This window comes from Oncorhynchus clarkii, chromosome 6, assembly GCF_045791955.1.
Source record: "Oncorhynchus clarkii lewisi isolate Uvic-CL-2024 chromosome 6, UVic_Ocla_1.0, whole genome shotgun sequence".
NCBI lineage: Eukaryota > Metazoa > Chordata > Actinopteri > Salmoniformes > Salmonidae > Oncorhynchus > Oncorhynchus clarkii.
The window spans coordinates 39928166-39947043 of record NC_092152.1 but is presented as its reverse complement, the minus strand read 5'-3'; the positions used below and the strand labels follow the sequence as shown (position 1 = coordinate 39947043).

Below are 18878 nucleotides of genomic sequence, written 5' to 3'. Positions count from 1 at the left end.
CAGGCTTGGTGGCATTTACAAGGAATTTGCTCTTCGAATTTGCTCTTCCGCTTCTCAGCTCGGATGCACCTGCAAAGGACAGTGTCCTCTGTCTGAAGGGAAAGAAAAACCACTCGATAGAAAGGAGTATCACGATACTTAAAAAAAAAACGTCACCTTTACCTAGAAAAAGAGATATGCCCACCAGAAACCAGGGTACAGTGCCTTCGGAAAGTATTCAGTCCTCTACAACCTGATTCTAAAATTGAGTAAATTGTTTTTTTCCCCCCCTCATCAATCTGCACACATTACCTCATAATGACAAAGCAAAAACAGGATTTTTGAATTTTTTTTGACAAAATGTTTTTAAACATAAACTGAAATATCACATTTCCATAAGTATTCAGACCCTTTACCAAGTACTCTGTTGAAGCACCTTTGGCAGCGATTACAGCCTTAGAGTCTTCTTCTTGAAACTGTTTTTACGGGGTGGATCAGCTTAATATTGCAGAAAGATTGTTGCTTCCATCAATGTAATTGTCTGCATCATTTCCAATCCCCCATATATATTTTTTGTAAATATATCAATCCATATACATACACATATGCATACATATACACATATATACATACACATACCTATATAGATACACATACTTTTTTAAAGAATGTACAGTGCCTTGCGAAAGTATTCGGCCCCCTTGAACTTTGCGACCTTTTGCCACATTTCAGGCTTCAAACATAAAGATATAAAACTGTATTTTTTTGTGAAGAATCAACAACAAGTGGGACACAATCATGAAGTGGAACGACATTTATTGGATATTTCAAACTTTTTTAACAAATCAAAAACTGAAAAATTGGGCGTGCAAAATTATTCAGCCCCCTTAAGTTAATACTTTGTAGCGCCACCTTTTGCTGCGATTACAGCTGTAAGTCGCTTGGGGTATGTCTCTATCAGTTTTGCACATCGAGAGACTGACATTTTTTCCCATTCCTCCTTGCAAAACAGCTCGAACTCAGTGAGGTTGGATGGAGAGCATTTGTGAACAGCAGTTTTCAGTTCTTTCCATAGATTCTCGATTGGATTCAGGTCTGGACTTTGACTTGGCCATTCTAACACCTGGATATGTTTATTTTTGAACCATTCCATTGTAGATTTTGCTTTATGTTTGGGATCATTGTCTTGTTGGAAGACAAATCTCCGTCCCAGTCTCAGGTCTTTTGCAGACTCCATCAGGTTTTCTTCCAGAATGGTCCTGTATTTGGCTCCATCCATCTTCCCATCAATTTTAACCATCTTCCCTGTCCCTGCTGAAGAAAAGCAGGCCCAAACCATGATGCTGCCACCACCATGTTTGACAGTGGGGATGGTGTGTTCAGCTGTGTTGCTTTTACGCCAAACATAACGTTTTGCATTGTTGCCAAAAAGTTCAATTTTGGTTTCATCTGACCAGAGCACCTTCTTCCACATGTTTGGTGTGTCTCCCAGGTGGCTTGTGGCAAACTTTAAACGACACTTTTTATGGATATCTTTAAGAAATGGCTTTCTTCTTGCCACTCTTCCATAAAGGCCAGATTTGTGCAATATACGACTGATTGTTGTCCTATGGACAGAGTCTCCCACCTCAGCTGTAGATCTCTGCAGTTCATCCAGAGTGATCATGGGCCTCTTGGCTGCATCTCTGATCAGTCTTCTCCTTGTATGAGCTGAAAGTTTAGAGGGACGGCCAGGTCTTGGTAGATTTGCAGTGGTCTGATACTCCTTCCATTTCAATATTATCGCTTGCACAGTGCTCCTTGGGATGTTTAAAGCTTGGGAAATCTTTTTGTATCCAAATCCGGCTTTAAACTTCTTCACAACAGTATCTCGGACCTGCCTGGTGTGTTCCTTGTTCTTCATGATGCTCTCTGCGCTTTTAACGGACCTCTGAGACTATCACAGTGCAGGTGCATTTATACGGAAACTTGATTACACACAGGTGGATTGTATTTATCATCATTAGTCATTTAGGTCAACATTGGATCATTCAGAGATCCTCACTGAACTTCTGGAGAGAGTTTGCTGCACTGAAAGTAAAGGGGCTGAATAATTTTGCACGCCCAATTTTTCAGTTTTTGATTTGTTAAAAAAGTTTGAAATATCCAATAAATGTCGTTCCACTTCATGATTGTGTCCCACTTGTTGTTGATTCTTCACAAAAAAGTACAGTTTTATATCTTTATGTTTGAAGCCTGAAATGTGGCAAAAGGTAGCAAAGTTCAAGGGGGCCGAATACTTTCGCAAGGCACTGTACCTTTGTTATTCCCCGCAAACCCTACCACCCCCCCCCCAATTGGAGTAAACTACTAAACACTTAGGCTTCTACCTTCAGTTTATACATCTTATACACATTTTACAGACGCAATCTATTTTACAATAGTTATGTTTTGTTTGTTTTTAGTCCTTCCTCTATTTCTGATGTCCATCCAGTTTGATTTCTATTTGCAACTGTGCTATTTCACAACATTTCACATCATGTTTCACATTGGTTATCTTGTTATTAGTCCCACCCTTCAGCTCCATTGAACCACACCCATCTGTCTCTCAACATCATCCATCTTGGATTTCTATTTGCCATATATTTTTCAACTGTGCTGTGATGCTTCACAAAAGTTATGAACCTTTCTATTCTCACCTTTACCTAGAAAAAGAGATATGCCCACCAGAAACCAGGGTACAGTGCCTTCGGAAACTTGTCCTTTGACAGCTCTTTGGTCTTGGCCGTAGTAGAGTTTGGAGTGTGACTGTTTGAGGTTGTGGACAGGTGTCTTTTATACTGATAACAAGTTCAAACAGGTGCCATTAATACAGGTAACGAGTGGAGGACAGAGGAGCCTCTTAAAGAAGAAGTTACAGGTCTGTGAGAGCAAGAAATCTTGCTTGTTTGTAGGTGACCAAATACTTATTTTCCACCATAATTTGCAAATAAATTCATTAAAAATCCTACAATGTGATTTTCTGGACTTTTTTTCTCATTTTGTCTGTCATAGTTGAAGTGTACCTATGATGACAATTACAGGCCTCTCATCTTTTTAAGTGGGAGAACTTGCACAATTGGTGGCTGACTAAATACTTTTTTGCCCCACTGTACTTTTGGGTGTCAGGGCAAATGTATGGAGTAAAAAGTACATTATTTTCTTTAGGGATGTAGTGAAGTAAAAGTTGCGAGAAATAGAAATAGTAAAGTAACGTACAGATACCCCAAAAAACGACTTAAGTAGTACTTAAAATAATTTTACTTCAGTACTTTATACCACTGATCAGAACATACAGTGTAAGGAAGGACCTCAAATGCGGCGCGGTTAAAAAAGAAATGCAGTTATGTCAATTCCATGGGAATCGTATGGATGTTCATTATAATTCGCTCAATAATCAATATCAACTTATTCCCTGCTCCTCCCAGCTCTGTTTCCTTTAAGTGCTGATTCCGGCTATCATCGTGGGAAGGTAGACAACAAAGGAAGTAGTCTACTGATAAGATCTTGTTTGTGGGGTACCTGATGAACACAGACGGCTAGCTTAAGACCAGACTTAGGACCTGACCAATGCTCTGGCAGCATGTCATTGACAGACATTTAAAGCAGCCACTAAGAAAACCGTAGGGACTTCAGGAGAGATAGCAGAAGGCAAGACATGGCATCAACTTCTAAAGGGATGAGAGGAGGAGACAAGGAAAAAAGGTGGTTTCAGAAGTATAATTTACAGTTACACTCAGCAAGATGATGGTTTACAACCAACCAATTAATACTGGCAGTCTTGACAGATTTTAATTCTTATTTTTTTCTCTAAGTAGGAAATGACTCCCCTGTGTATGATGATGTCATCTTGCTGAGTCTACCTTTAATTTCTTGCAGTTTCAGTAACCGTCTCAGAAACCACCAATTCACAGATTGTAAATGTAGTTGAATAAAGTTAAATGGACTAAGTAATATTCTCCAACTAAATTGAATTACTGAACATTTGACAACGTGACACAGTTCTGAGTAGGGGGGTAAAATAGCTTCTACTTGGCTGTGGGCCATGTGACACCTGACTCTCAGAGGAAGGTAGGTGAGATGAGAGAGGCCTGACAGATTCTCTTAGAGCAATTGGATTGAAACCAGCAGTGGTAACCTTATAGTGTGTTTTATCAGGAGAGATAAGAAATGACACACACACACACACACACACTCACCATGCACACTAAAACAGCCTACTCAGTAAAGTGTTTGAAACACCGATGTAACTGGTCTATTACTACTACACATACCTCTATGTTATCTACCCAGATAAATCCTATCCTACCCTGGTCTCCTTTCCCACCACCACCCTTGTCATTCCGCCCCATATTCTCTCTCTCACACACACACACACACACACACACACACACACACACACACAAATCACCCTGACACAGCCCACTCCAATATTTTACAGGGAGTGATGGGAAATGAGAGAACGGTAGGTGGAGTGGAGTGGAGTGGGAGGGAATGCATGAGAGAAAGAGAACATATGTAAACATATGTTTCGCATGCCAATAAAGCCCTTTGAAAGTCATTTAATTTAGAGAGAGAGAGAGAGAGAGATATGTAGAGCGATGAGAGAGGTGGAGGGGAAGAGAGAGAGAACGAGAGGTTGGGAGTCTCATATTCACAAACACGAACACACATCTTTCAGTGACAGGTAAAGAGATCAGACCAGGCGTCCTCCTATCCAGCCTGGCCTCAGAGCCATACGAAAAAAGAAAAACAAATGGAGCACTTCCAAGACTTATGATACTTACAAATAGTGTAGTTACTTTAGACAGAAATGAAAGCAAGGAGGTTGGTCGGGGTGGTTGTAATCCGTGACAGTCTAGCAATCCAAAGGTTGTGTGTTCAATTCACCTAACCTGCTACGTAAATTCACCTAACCTTTGTTGTTTTAGTTCCCCTAACCTTTCACGTAAATTATCCTAAAATTTTTGTTAGTTCTCCTAACCACCAATTCTCCCAGTAATTCTTATGTGTTGTTATGAGGCAACAAGCAACCTGGTTTCAGAGAAAGACGTATAATACTACACGTCATCCAAGATGTATAATAAGTTATGCAATCCAATTCGTATGCTAATGTTTGACCGAGTAAGACGTATGATACTATAAGTCCTATAATTCGTATGTTATTGTATGACTGCTATCCCATTCACTTTGTAACCTAACATTACGTATCATACTAAAAGTTGTGTCACAGATTTACATACTGAAAAATACAAATTACCCTGAGACCATGTCACATCAAACCCAGCAAGGGGAGCAAAACATCTTTAACACACACACACCCCTCCTCAGCCTGTCACCTCAGTGAAGGTGGAGCCACTGTAGAGAGCGGGAGAGAGAGCGAGTCCACTCCACACTCATCCATGGAGAGAGAAAGAGAGGAGAGAGCAGCGGAGGATTTCACACTCAAATGTATTTGACCTTCTTTGTGAAATCTGGAAATCTGTGGAGGGTATCTGGCAGCAATGAGCTGTTGAATGTTTGAGACTTGAGGGATGGACCTGGAGAAAGTGTTTTAGCAGAACGGTCCTATATCAGTGGACCTTTCATTATTGGAGTAATCATCTGAGGAACTCTGGTTTGGAATTAAACTCAGCGGGACATAGGACGGCTGCTTGATTTGTCATTGGAATACACTGACAGTAAAAAAATACTGGTAAAAAAATACGGTGGGTGTTTTTGTTTTTATTTATCTACCTGGACCTCTGTATGGGAAGAAACGTGAAAGAGAGGACTCTCAGATTGGTCATTGGAATTCATTGACTTTCAGTACAGTAACAGCTCTAGCTACCAAAAAAAACAGGAGGAACAGAAGGACATCTCTTTTTGCGTAGAGACCTGGTAGAAAAGGTATCAGATAGCCCCATTTCCCAGGAGGGCTCCCCTCCCTGCCCTCCTAGCCTCCCCTGTCCCCAGCAGCATGTCCCAGGCTGTGAGGCTGATTCCAGTCCTCCCCAAACCACTCTACCATGAGCACATGGGCTGCTGGAGGGAGTAAGGCTGCCTCTGCCTGGTCCACCTCTGGGTCTTGGTTTAGGTCTGGCTCTGGGTCCAGATTTAGGTCTGGTTCTGGGTCTGGGCTAAGGTCTGGCTCCAGCTCCATCTCGGGGTCCTCCTTTTCCAGCCTGTCACTGTCTCTGCTGCTAGCACTGCTGCTCTCCCTTTCTGTCCCTTTGGTTGTCTGTCATCAACCTCTCTACAAAGGCAGGAACCAGCCCCACAGCCCCAACAGCACTCTTAGTGCCCCGGTGAACAGTTCCCTGGCTGGGTCCAGGATTGGAGGAACTGGGCAGACTGGGGATCCCTTAGGAAGGACAGGGGGTCCAATTGGGAGGCATGTACGCAGCTACAACCACCTGCAGGGAGATGTGCGGCGGAGAAAGCTCTTCTCCTTCCAGAAGTTCTTCCTGCGGATCGATAAGTATGGCAGAGTCAACGGGACCAAGAGCAAAGATGACCCACTCAGTAAGTAATCACAAGAGTATGTTTTTCAATTTGTAGGAAAGTGAAAAAGGGGGAAACACAGGTTCAACCATAGTGTATTAAAGATGAACCATTGTGTTGTTCAGGCTTTCTCAAACCTGGCACGGTCTTCACTACAGAACATCATACAAATTACAGGGGAAAAAAGGAAACAAATTCAAATGATTGACTTGAGTTGAATAACTTTAATGAATAACTGTTTTTTTTGCATTGGTCATTTCAAATACTGTATGTTGAATCAAAATGGCAAGATTTGTCTCCTGGCAGTTCACGGACGTTAAACCTTTTAGTTTGGTTCACATTCCTGATTAGAAGCTCCTTTTTTCCATCTCTAGCAAACATCCATGTGATATCTGGCCTCTCCAAACATTCAGCACAATGATGGTAGATCTCAGATGGCTAAAACAGGACAAGGGAGGAATAGATTACCAACCTGTTATCTGTCATTATTCACTGCCCAGGGTAAATAGCCCTGATAACAACTAGACAGGAGCAGGACTGGGGGAAGGAGAGGAAACGTCAATCACTACCATGCTCTGAGACTCTAACACACACAGCCAGTCTGCTACATAATGCTGATACCGTCTGGTTTATGATCAATGCAGTATAATGTGATTGTGATCTGATACATTTACACAGGTGCCCGTAACATAAATGGGGATGTTTTTTGACTTACGCCAAATGTTTGTGCCTGAATATCCTATTGTAAACGGTGTGGCATGACCAGTAACGCGTCTAAACAGTTTGTTGCCGTCTTCACTGCAGCTCTTTAGATTTAGTGTTCTCAGTGATCACTTGGAGAGAAAAAAAAACCTTTCTATCAACCCACTTCCCAATTAGCTACGTGTGTGAGCCTATCTGTGTGCTGGCACTCACATGCTCAAGTGGGTGTGTGTTCGGATGTAGAAACCAAGGAACCAGCTGCACATGTGCCCACTTAAACTACAACCTCCACCCACCCACCCACCCACCACACCTACCACCCCCGGTATATGGTACTCTAACGTTTCTCCTGGGAGTTCTTAACCACACATTCAATCAAAGACACTTATGGGAAACAGTAAGGGATGTAAAAATGCCACTAATGGTGTTTGTTTTGACAAGAATATGACAGAAATGTCTTTATAGACTCGACCCTTTTATATAAATGCATTTATAGACTTTAAACTGTCTTTATTTGACAGTGAGGCAAAAAATGCTATGAATTTCAATGTGCCCCTTTGGGGTATTTGTGAAATAGTACAACAGCCAGGCTAGCAATGTCTTTACTAAGATGATTGGTGGGTTCAACTTGACGCTATAGTGCGTGTAAACCTATTGAACCTATCAATTATCTCTCACCATTACACATCCCAATTCTTTACATTTCTAGGCTACAATACTACTGTACTAGTAGTATATATTAGTAATATTCTGTCGTATATATTACTAAGCATTTGCAAAAGGTGACCAAGTTTATCTTTAGGATGGGTATGAATGCAGTGGTAGGGGGGTTGGGCGGACACTAATTCATGAATGACATGGTTAACGTCATTGTGGTCACATCAAAGCTACGAGTGTTCAGTATCAACGGTGGTGCCGTCACAAAGCCGTGTCCTGGGGGGGACTGGGGACAGTGTGTGTGGATTATATGGCCCACGATCAGGTTCACAGGGAAAGGGATACTACAGAAGAGCAGCTCTAGTTTCTGCTCTGGACCAGGGGCTAGACATGATCCCTGGGAGGATGTCCTAGACATGATCCCAGGGAGGATGTCCTTTGTGGGCCCTTGAAATGGCACTAGATCAGGTTTTTGGCACTGATTCTGTGGTAATGCCCAGCTCAACACTCCGGGTTGATAGAAAATAATAACATAGGATCGATATACTGTATGAATAAAACTAGAAAAGGCCATTTCCTAAACAAAATCTGTGTGCTTGTTCTTGCTAGGAGCAATCACATTAAATATGTTGAGTTAAAGGTCTGGTAATCTTTCCATAGATATGTTAAATTATGATTATGTTTATGCACTACAAAAGCATATCTGTAGACAATGTTACCAGTTTTGATAAAAAAAATTTAAAAAAACATCCCTCACTCTCTCACTAGTCATTCTCATTACTTCCCTTTAGAGATATGGTTTGCGTCAAGTTTGCTTGTGTGCAAGGCTGAGACCCGACCTTTGAACCCTGGTTACAACAGTGCAGCATTAGAAGGGAAACAACTGGTTTGGGGTTTGAAATACCAACCTTGCTAGCACAGATCTCTACAGATGTAGAGGTGGTGGTTTTGGGGGCTGCCCATGGTCCTGTGAGGACCCTGCTCTGTTTAAGAGCCTGTATCCAACCTCCCACAGATTTATAGGGATGCCAGTGCAAAACTGTCCCACATGGCACTCCATCATGCTGGGATTCTGCTGGGAGCTGACAGAGAGACAGACGGGGCTGGAATGGAAACCCCAGAAATATGGAGCTTTGCTAAAATAAGCACATGGGTATAAAGCGACACAAGCTAGCCGGCATGCAGAGTAACAAAAAATGTGCTTATCAATAACCTAATTTGCTATACATTGTTACATTTCGCCAAATTTGAACAACCTAAAGCATTTCTAATGAATTGTACATTGCTACTGAGAACAGCAATGGTGGACTCTAGCAGTGCTAACTGAGGCACTAACAGATGTGTGGCGGCAGACGGATTAGTCTAATTACACCCAAACTGGGATTGTGTGAGTATGAGCCCAGCCTGTCAAGAGCGCAGGAGGCAAATATAGGAGGCCACCAAACGTGTCTGTGTGTCTCTCTCTCTCTCTCTCTGCCAGGGGCCATGTGTGCTGAGGCGCCAACGGACTTGGCCTGACATGGTCCCCACTTGCTCTCTCGCTGTGTGTGTGTGTGTGTGTGTGTGTGTGTGTGTGTGTGTGTGTGTGTGTGTGTGTGTGTGTGTGTGTGTGTGTGTGTGTGTGTGTGTGTGTGTGTGTGTGTGTGTGTGTGTGTGTGTGTGTGTGTGTGTGCCCCCCACAGAAGGGAAACCACAGCCAGTACTCTCAGGGACACTGAGATAGAGATGTAAAGTTGTTTATGGACGTGGATAGAGGAAGGATATGAGCAAACTAATTACATTCATTGTGGTCCTCATCTGCTTAACAGCTGATTTATGTTTCCATCAATCCCATATTTCAACATGACAGTACAGTTTGAATGTTCCAGATCTCTGTGTATATTTTTCCTCATTCTTAAATCAAGCAGTCTACCGTATCTGTACTGTAAGCTCTGTCAAATTTTTCTCAGACAACACATATTTTTCAAAGAGTAAACTTCCAGTTACCAAGAATAACAATGCAAACTGCAAAACACATCTGAACTTGGCAACCCACTGTGGAAAATCCACCTTTAATTCACTTTGGCATTGTCTTCGACCCTAACGCACCATTTGCTGTAGTAACTACAAACAGAGCGTATCAAATGAGCAACACATTAGGAAAAATAATCCAGTATGCAACAGATATTTCCTTAAATAAACAGATGGAAATGTGTGGTTGACCCAGGGCTATGTTTTTATGCGTGGTGTATCAGAATCACCACAACACAACACACAGGTGTCACATTTGGTGCTGGGTGTTGTGATGTGTAGTATGTTAAATTAAGAACACATTTGACCTCGTGGCTTTGTTTTGTGGCATTGTGGATATCATTCCTAAGTGAGCAAGTAGACATTAATCATCACAGACTGAGTGGATACAGGTGGGAACTACTATAGACTCGAGTGTGTGTGTATGTGCATGTGTGTGTTCACGCATACAGATGTGGGTCTTAATTTGAACCCATTTGCTACAGCAGGAAAGTGATCCTGCAGCAACAGGAAATTAGAATTATTATGTGGATTATAATTAATGGACATTTTTTAAAGGGGTTGCTACATTTTTCGTTCGGCAAATGACATTTTAAAGTGGAAATTACAAACTATGAAAGCCTTTTTAAACCTTGAATACACTACAAGTTTGCATTTCCTGCAGGGAAATTCTCAGCAACAAAAGAGTGATCCAATTAAGATCCTACATCCGAATGGGTGTGTGTACACAATGTGTACAATGTATACTCTATGTTTGTGTGGGGGGAGAGACTCTTTGTGTGTGTGTGTGTGTGTGTGTGTGTGTGTGTGTGTGTGTGTGTGTGTGTGTGTGTGTGTGTGTGTGTGTGTGTGTGTGTGTGTGTGTGTGTGTGTGTGTGTGTGTGTGTGTGTGTGTGTGTGTGTGTGCTCAAACTTTATAAGAGCCGTCTCGCCCCAGCCTCCGGCGTGTGTCTTTGATCAGTGGTCATTAAGTTATTTCTAATCCTCATCTCCCTGTCTCTCTGTCATGGCCTCTGTTCTCCTCTGTTCTTTCTTCTTTCATCCCTAGCATGTTTACAGAGGGGCCAGAGACAGCCTTAGATAGTCTTACATCCTCACACGATACCGGACACCTGATCCCTTACAGAAGCAACTCTCAGATCTTCAATGGTCGTTGTGTCATAGTCCCCACCACCACTTCACCTAACGGTAGAGCTGGGCGATATGGACAAAAGTCCATATCACTGTAAATGTACTCAATTATCATGGTAACGATACATTTAACGATAAGTTTGTAACATTAAAGTGCACCACATTTTAAAAAAAAATATATAACCCTAAAATAGACTACTACTTTGAATGTTGTAGCTGTCAATAGTCCCATTAACAATCACACATATTAGCAAACTTATATAATTTCAAACTTGTCAGCCAACCCGCCCTATAGACGGGCTGGCTGACAATGTCACAAAAATGACCACCTTTACTCCACACACAGAGAAGCGTACAAAGCTCTCCCTCGCCCTCCATTTGGCAAATCTGACCATAAATCTATCCTGATTCCTGCTTACAAGAAAAAATAAAAGCAGGAAGCACCAGTGACTCGGTCAAATAAAAAGAGGTCAGTTGAAGCAGATGCTAAGCTACAGGACTGTTTTGCTAGCACAGACTAGAATATGTTCCGGGATTCTTCCTATGGTATTGAGATGTACACCACATCAGTCATTGGCTTCATCAATAAGTTTATTGATGACGTCGTCCCCACAGTAACTGTACGTACATACCACAACTAGAAGCCATGGATTACAGGCAACATCCTCACTTAGCCAAAGGCTAGAGCTGCCGCTTTCAAGGAGTGGGATTCTAACCCGGAAGCTTAAAAGAAATCCCGCTATGCCCTCCGACGAACCATCAATCAGGAAAAGTGTCAATACAGGACTAAGATAAAAATCGTACTACACCGGCTCCGACGCTTGTCGGATGTGGCAGGGCTTGCAATCCATTACAGACTACATAGGGAAGCACAGCCGAGAGCTGCCCAGTGACACGAGCCTACCAGGCGTGTGTGTGTGTGTGTGCGTGCGTGCGTGCGTGCGTGTGTGTGTGTTGCAAGATAGGATAACAACACCACACAGGAAATGGGAAGAAGAAGTCAAGGAGTGAGGCATGAAATCAAACGTGCCATGGGAAACAGAGAGGGGTCATTAACACACACCAGCATCAGATTAGATCAATGTGTGTGTGTGTATGTGTGTGTGTGTGTGTGTGTGTGGAGGATAAGTGGGCTCTCTGGTCAAAGGACACATTAGGAAGCTGTATCTCTCTGACCTCTGATACTATGAGCACAATTAATTAGCTCAGCTGTCTACAACAACAGCATGCTATGGTTACTAGGGTATAATTCAACCTTTTCGAATGGCTTTTAGGTAACCAGAATATTTGCACTGTGAATTGGTGGCCTACATACCAAACAAGCCAAACTGTTCACACATAAATCTAATCTGCAACTGTTATAATCCTCATGCCAAATGTAATGTTTGTACCATGTTTTGTGCTGCTACCATGTTGTTTTGCTACCATGTTGTTGTTATGTTGTGTTGCTACGATGCTGGGTTGTCATGTGTTGCTGCCTTGCTATGTTGTTGTCTTAGGTCTCTCTTTATGTAGTGTTGTGTTGTCTCTCCTCTCGTGATGTGTGTTTTATCCTATATTTATATTTTATTTATTAATCCCAGCCCCTGTCCCTGCAGGAGGCCTTTTGGTAGGCCGTCATTGTCAATAAGAATTTGTTCTTAACTGACTTGCCTAGTTAAATAAAGGTTAAATACATTTAAAAATTAAAATTAGTTAAGGTGAAGTCTGTTGTTTTGTGTAGAGGGGATGTAGATGAAGCAAGCTTATTTGGATGAAATCAAGGATGGATGATGGATGAATGGATGAAAACTTTACCCTACAGTTGAAGAGATTCTTTAGGATTTTCTCTGGCTATTAACTAGAGTATTTTATGTATCTACTGAGCACCATAAGTAGCATAACAGTTCAAATAGGGGGTGCTGATACCTGTCCTGTTATCTGTGCTGTTGATATCTGCCCCTTTTCACACATGAACAACCTGTACAAGTGTGTGGTGTGAAATTGAAATGTGTTTTTTGAATATCCCACTTCCCCTGCCATTATTGATGCGACCCTGGAGCAATTAGGCTTAAAGCTGCAATATGTAACTTTTTGGGAGACCAAAAAAAAATGTGCATAGAAATATGATTTACAGCTCTGTCATTCTCATTGAAAGACAGTCTAAGAAATGGTAGATCTGTTCTATTTGCTTTATTCTTGCTTGTTTTGTCACATAAACAGAAATTAGGCAAACTATAGGATTTTTTTGCCACTGGGAAATGGATTTCTACATAGTGCATCGTTAGGTGCCTTGCTCAAAGGCAGATCGACAGATTTTTCACCAAGTTGGCTCTAGGATTTGAACTATCAACTTTTTGGTTACTGGTCCAATGCTCCAACTGCTAGGCTACCTGGCATCTAGTTGGCTATGAACCCACACAATTTCACCTAGAGGCTTTCTCAAACCCATCCAGCCAATGTATTGTCTTAAGAAAGGCTCTAGCCGGAACATTTAATGTGTAAATTATTGATGGGCTTGGCTTGGGTAACAATGGATGTATTCCTGTCACCTCACTTGACAGTCTGTGCTGCTGTCCATGGACTATATAGATCTGTCCATGGACTATATAGATCTGTCCATGGACCATATAGATCTGTCCATTTCCCTTTATCTGACACAGCTGGTGGCTGGGCCTTTGTCTTCCTCAATCAGGAGGGGCAGGCTGACTGTTTTACAAAGGCTGACTGTTTTACAAACTCTTATCTGCAGTGTATATGACTACAGCGGATCCGGAACACTAGCTTCTATTTCCTCTGCCTCTGATGTCCCTTAAATCCTCCCCTACAAGTGGTCATGGTGATTATAAATGGCTTATAAAAATGTGTTTTTTTGTGTGTTTATTCTCAGGTATTCTGGAGATCACATCAGTGGATGTGGGCGTGGTGGCTATCAAAGGACTGGGCAGTAACTACTACCTGGCTATCAGCACCAAGGGAGAGCTGTATGGAGCGGTCAGTATCCGTGTCAGAGTTCATTCAACAAGCCTCAAAGAGATTCCCTTAGATTCTTCCGTCTTTATCACAAGATTGTTTCACTACGTAGCTGTTTTCACGTTCAACCAATGGTGCAGTGGAAACTGTGAAAAGTGCTAAGAGTACACAAGCATTTAAAGATGAAATTGGAAGTCAGCAAGCCGTGACTATAGTTCTAAAGGGACACAGACATTCGATTACATCACATTTATCACTGATTTGAATAACTAACCATTTCTATTTCTATACACCTCTGGTACATCTTGACTAAGTTGAATTGGTTCCCACTGGGCAAAATCAATGTTGTTTTCAACTTCATTTTTCAACGTATTGTGACGTGGAAACTATGTGGAAAATATATTGGATTTGAAAAAAAGCCATCAACTGTTGTTTTTGAGATGAAATTTCAACCACAGGATTATGCCATCATAGTGATTCATTTTCCAACATTGACCATTGACCAACATTGTATAACGTGTTGAATTTGTACCTTTGAAACAATGTCAGATCTTCAACTCAATATCCACTATGAGAAAGAAAGAATATGCTGGTCAGCACCTCCTACTGGGTAGTTGATATATATACAGCTACCCTTTAGTCTTCCATCCAGGGTTTTAACCAAGCCTGGCTTTGATATTTATCACCAATGCGCTTTTGCGAGAATGTTTGTTGAGAAATCTCCACTTAATAGATTCACTGTTGCTATCATAGTCATTCCCAAGCGTAGGTTTAAGAGAGCAAATGAGATGTAACCATATATTTTCAATCATGTATCATCAATGATGCTATTTAGGCCTATGTAGCATTTGGGAAGTCATCAATAGCTATTGTTTAAATTCAACCCAGGGTTCAACTGAAACTAGACAATGCCTATAGGTCTAGGCCTAGGATTTTAAGCTTTGGTTGATTTCAAAAGTAATCTACAAGTTAGTAAAACAAATATGTTGGATTCACATCTCCATCCAAACAAAAAATTGAAGTTAAAGAATATAACTGTATTTAAAGTGCATTTAAAAGTTAGATTTTATTTGATTGAATCCTATTAATTAGCTTAGATTTTTTGTTTTAATGGAGACATGAATCCATCATTTCAATTATTCATGTGTAGACAAACTGGAAGTAAGCCAGACACAGTGGCACAGACTAAACTACCCAAGGACACATATCCTTCAAATGTTGCTATTTGGTTGCGTTGACAACCAAACACAATTCAAGTATCACTTTTGACATACAAAAGTAAATAGTGTATTAACTTGTTGACCAGTTAAACAAGTATATGTTCGATTCAGGTCTCAATCTCAACCAAAAATAAAAGTTAAAGAATAGGACTAAGCCAGTTGCTCAGATGGGACTACCCAAGCAGTAGATACATCTCCTTTAAACGTTGATATTTGGTTGCATGGTTAACCAAACACAATTCAATATTACTTTTGTAATACAATAATGTAACCGTATTTATTCAACACATCCCATGCCACATTCTGAGGTTACTGTAACAATAAATGTATTCTCATGTAATCATAGAAAGCTGCATGTTCAAGATAGCGCGCAAATGTCACAGGTCTGTGGAGACTTTCAAAATTGATATAATAATATGCGCAGAATCTCAAACTCCGTTGACCACTTGCACTATGTATTTAAGTAATCTCAATTGCAATCCAGGTCACTTGGTTGCGCTATTAGATGAAGCACAATGTTGACACATTAAGTTGTTGTACAAATAAACGAAATATCTAACGTTGTATTCCCATTTAAACTTTGTTGTGTTTTTAAATGGTTGAACGCGCAGTAATGACACATTTAGGTGACAACTAAAACAAAAATCGGACATTGATTTTCGATCGGAATTTCGTTGTGCTTTTAGATTGTTGAAAGCATAGCGACAACACATTGGGAATTAAACAAACTTTTGACTGTCTTTTTGAGTGGCTGAAAATAGGTTGTAATATAATTGATCAATCTATCAACCAAATATTACCCAATTCTCCACGTCGGAATTACGTTACGTACCCAGTTAGTTATCAGTTAGCTAATTAGAATGAATTAGGTTGAATAAATACCGGGAAATATTTTGATTTTGATTTAAACTCTTGTATGAACAGTACACCACTGGATTAACTATAGTGGGGGTATTTTTACATCCTTTGCCAGTGTATGCACTTCAACAATGGAAATGGTTGAATCAGTATAAAATGGATTCAGTCAGTATCCAAATACACATATGTAAATGTAACCCAACAATGTCCCTTGTTCTTCCAGAAAGAGTTTGGCATTGACTGCACACTGAAGGAACGTATTGAAGAGAACGGCTATAACACCTACGCCTCAGCCGAGTGGTGGAACAAGAAGAGACAGATGTTTGTGGGCCTGAATGTCCACGGGAGGCCACTGAGAGGGAAGAAAACAAGGAGGAGGAATACGGCCACACACTTCCTCCCCATCATGGTGTGATGATGATGAGGAGCTTTTTACTGGACTAGACCCTGTCGGAGAGCTAATTCAGCACTGAACAATCTTTCAACTAAGGATAAGAAAGGAATCTGGACAGAGAGCATCTGAACTAAAATATATATTTTGTCTAAGGAAGTTACTTAACTGCGCAGATGCTGCCTCCCACTGGGCACGGACGTCAATTCAACGTCTATTCCACGTTGGTTCAATGTGATTTCATTGAAATTACGTGGAGCAACGTTGATTCAACCAGCTGTGCCCAGTGGGGCTGCTTCTGACTTTGCTTGAGATGGTTTATTGGTTTGGGGGATGGACAGTGTTTTCTGTGGCACATGGTGAAATATAAACTCTATTCTGTGCCAAATCAGTGGAAGGAGGTGGACTGAAGGAGGATGTGACATGGGGGGGGGGGGGGGGGGTAGGAAGCTGTTTCACACATCAAGTGGATGAACTGAGGAAGCACTGGTTTTGTGTGTACAAAACACTTGTTACAAACTGTAATTCACTGGTTCTCAATCGCATTTCAATCATCTGAACAGGTTTAGAAATCAAGAAGTAGGGCTGACAGATCATCATGCGAAAACAGCAATAAACTCTTGAGCAAGATCCTCGTGCTCATTTTAAGCCTGAAACTATAACAAAAGTGAATATATAATGTATACTTAACCACTGAGTTCTGACTGTGTTGAAGCAAATTATTTATTTTGTGTAATATTTAACTGGAGGTGGAAAGAAGGTGAACATTTATTTGCATTCTTTTACACCTTTAATGTCTGTAAGAGAAAATAAAATGAGACGTTTCCTCCTCTGCATCCAGATGTTCTCATGTCCATCACTAAAGTGTGCAACTCAAACTGGTTGACTCAGTAAACATCCGACCAATACACATATGAGAATGTGAACTTATCCCTCTTGTACTATAGAATATTAAGTAGATGTCTACATAGGTAACAGGCTATGCTAAAAGAAAGATAACCCAGAGCACAGAAAACAAGTGTAGTTTTCGAATGACAAAAGGTAACCATTACAGGCCCACCAGATATTCCATGTGGCAACCATTGCGCTAATGATTAGAGTTCCCAAACAAACTGGAAACATACAGGCCAACCACATCAAAACGGAAGGGAGGTAACTACCCTGGTATGGGCTGTAGATGCTTACATCATTTTTTTCAACTATCACCCCATTACCGTGCGGAGGCCTTGGGCCACATGGATACAGAAAGAAAGCCTTTTTTCATACAGTAAGTAATATGAAGAAAAGTTGACCGTATGTAGACCACACGTTTCTGCATTGTATTGTCCCACAATCAAGCCCTTACTAGAATGTGGTGCAGGGTATGTGGGGTAGGAGGCTGTGAGTGTGTGTTTGTGTGTGCGTGCATGTGCGTGCCTGTGTGGGCGCATGTGATGTGTGTACACGATGCGTGCGTGAGAGAGATGTCCGTATGACCTGTGTCTCGCCAACACACGTCCTCCTGTAATCGTCAACAAACGCTCTAATCAATGACAGCTGTCAGATGCCAGATCAAAAGACCAGGGGGGAGAATGTTAACGCCACGAACGCTCGGTCCTGTGCCTCTCTCATCTAAATATATTTTTATGTAAGGGCGTGAAATTGGGAAAAGAGCACAAAGTGTGTGCAAAACAAACATGAAAATGTCCAGATTCATTCCATTCAACTAGAGACTGTGATTCCTTGCCTGGAACGACTGTAAATGCTTGGAGATACTGTAGGATGCCAGGGATCATGGCGGTATTTGTTTTGAGCTAGAAATGCTAATATTGTCCCCGTAATGATGGCGTATGGACTCACAACAAATGATTTTGTGGTGTTGCAATGCATTTCCAACATACTGCAATGGTCCTTACTATGTGAGCCAAGTTAAATTCCCACCAAATGGGGTTAACCCTATTGATGCAATGCGTAGGGTGTTTGCCTTTCCCGCCAGCGACACAGGTTTGATTCCCTGCCGTGCCGTTCGCTACGTTGGTGTCAGAAGTGGAATGGTGACTGTGAGGCCATTGGAGCGCATGGCTTAGATGTGTGAGGTGGCTGAATAGTCGAAGTCTGCCTTCCCATTCCGAGGGGGCAGTGTAGCAATCCTCGCTGAGCTACGTTACAATTTCCACCATGGCCTTGATATCGTCCCTTGATATCGTCCCCTTTTCACTGCATTTCCTTGGATTTTAACATTATGCTATATTGTTACTTGGTCACAGATAGTGGGGGTATTTTTACATCCTTTGCCAGTGTATGCAATTCAAAAATGAAGTTAACGATTTAATGAGCCATTCGCAGTTTCACTGTACCGGCCGTGTCTACTTAGACTTGCATGGCTTAATCTTTGAGACAAGCATATGCTACTGGCAGGATCAACCAGGTAGCCAATCACAACACAGAGGTTGTACCCCCCACACACACACACACACCCCAGCTAGCAAGGACTCCAA

General features: G+C 41.5%; 2 protein-coding genes across 2 annotated transcripts in view; both read left to right on the top strand.

Moving 5' to 3' along the window:
• Nucleotides 1-18878, top strand: part of LOC139411134 (myosin regulatory light chain 2, atrial isoform-like) — a 167068-nt gene that overhangs the window by 82576 nt on the left and 65614 nt on the right. The gene's annotated exons all lie outside the window — the stretch shown is intronic.
• LOC139412064 (fibroblast growth factor 10-like) lies at nucleotides 4440-17237 on the top strand. Its single transcript, XM_071158859.1, has 3 exons — nucleotides 4440-6501; nucleotides 13850-13953; nucleotides 16234-17237. Exons 1-3 carry the CDS (start codon nucleotides 6006-6008, stop codon nucleotides 16423-16425), a joined length of 792 nt encoding a protein of 263 aa, XP_071014960.1. The 5' UTR covers nucleotides 4440-6005; the 3' UTR covers nucleotides 16426-17237.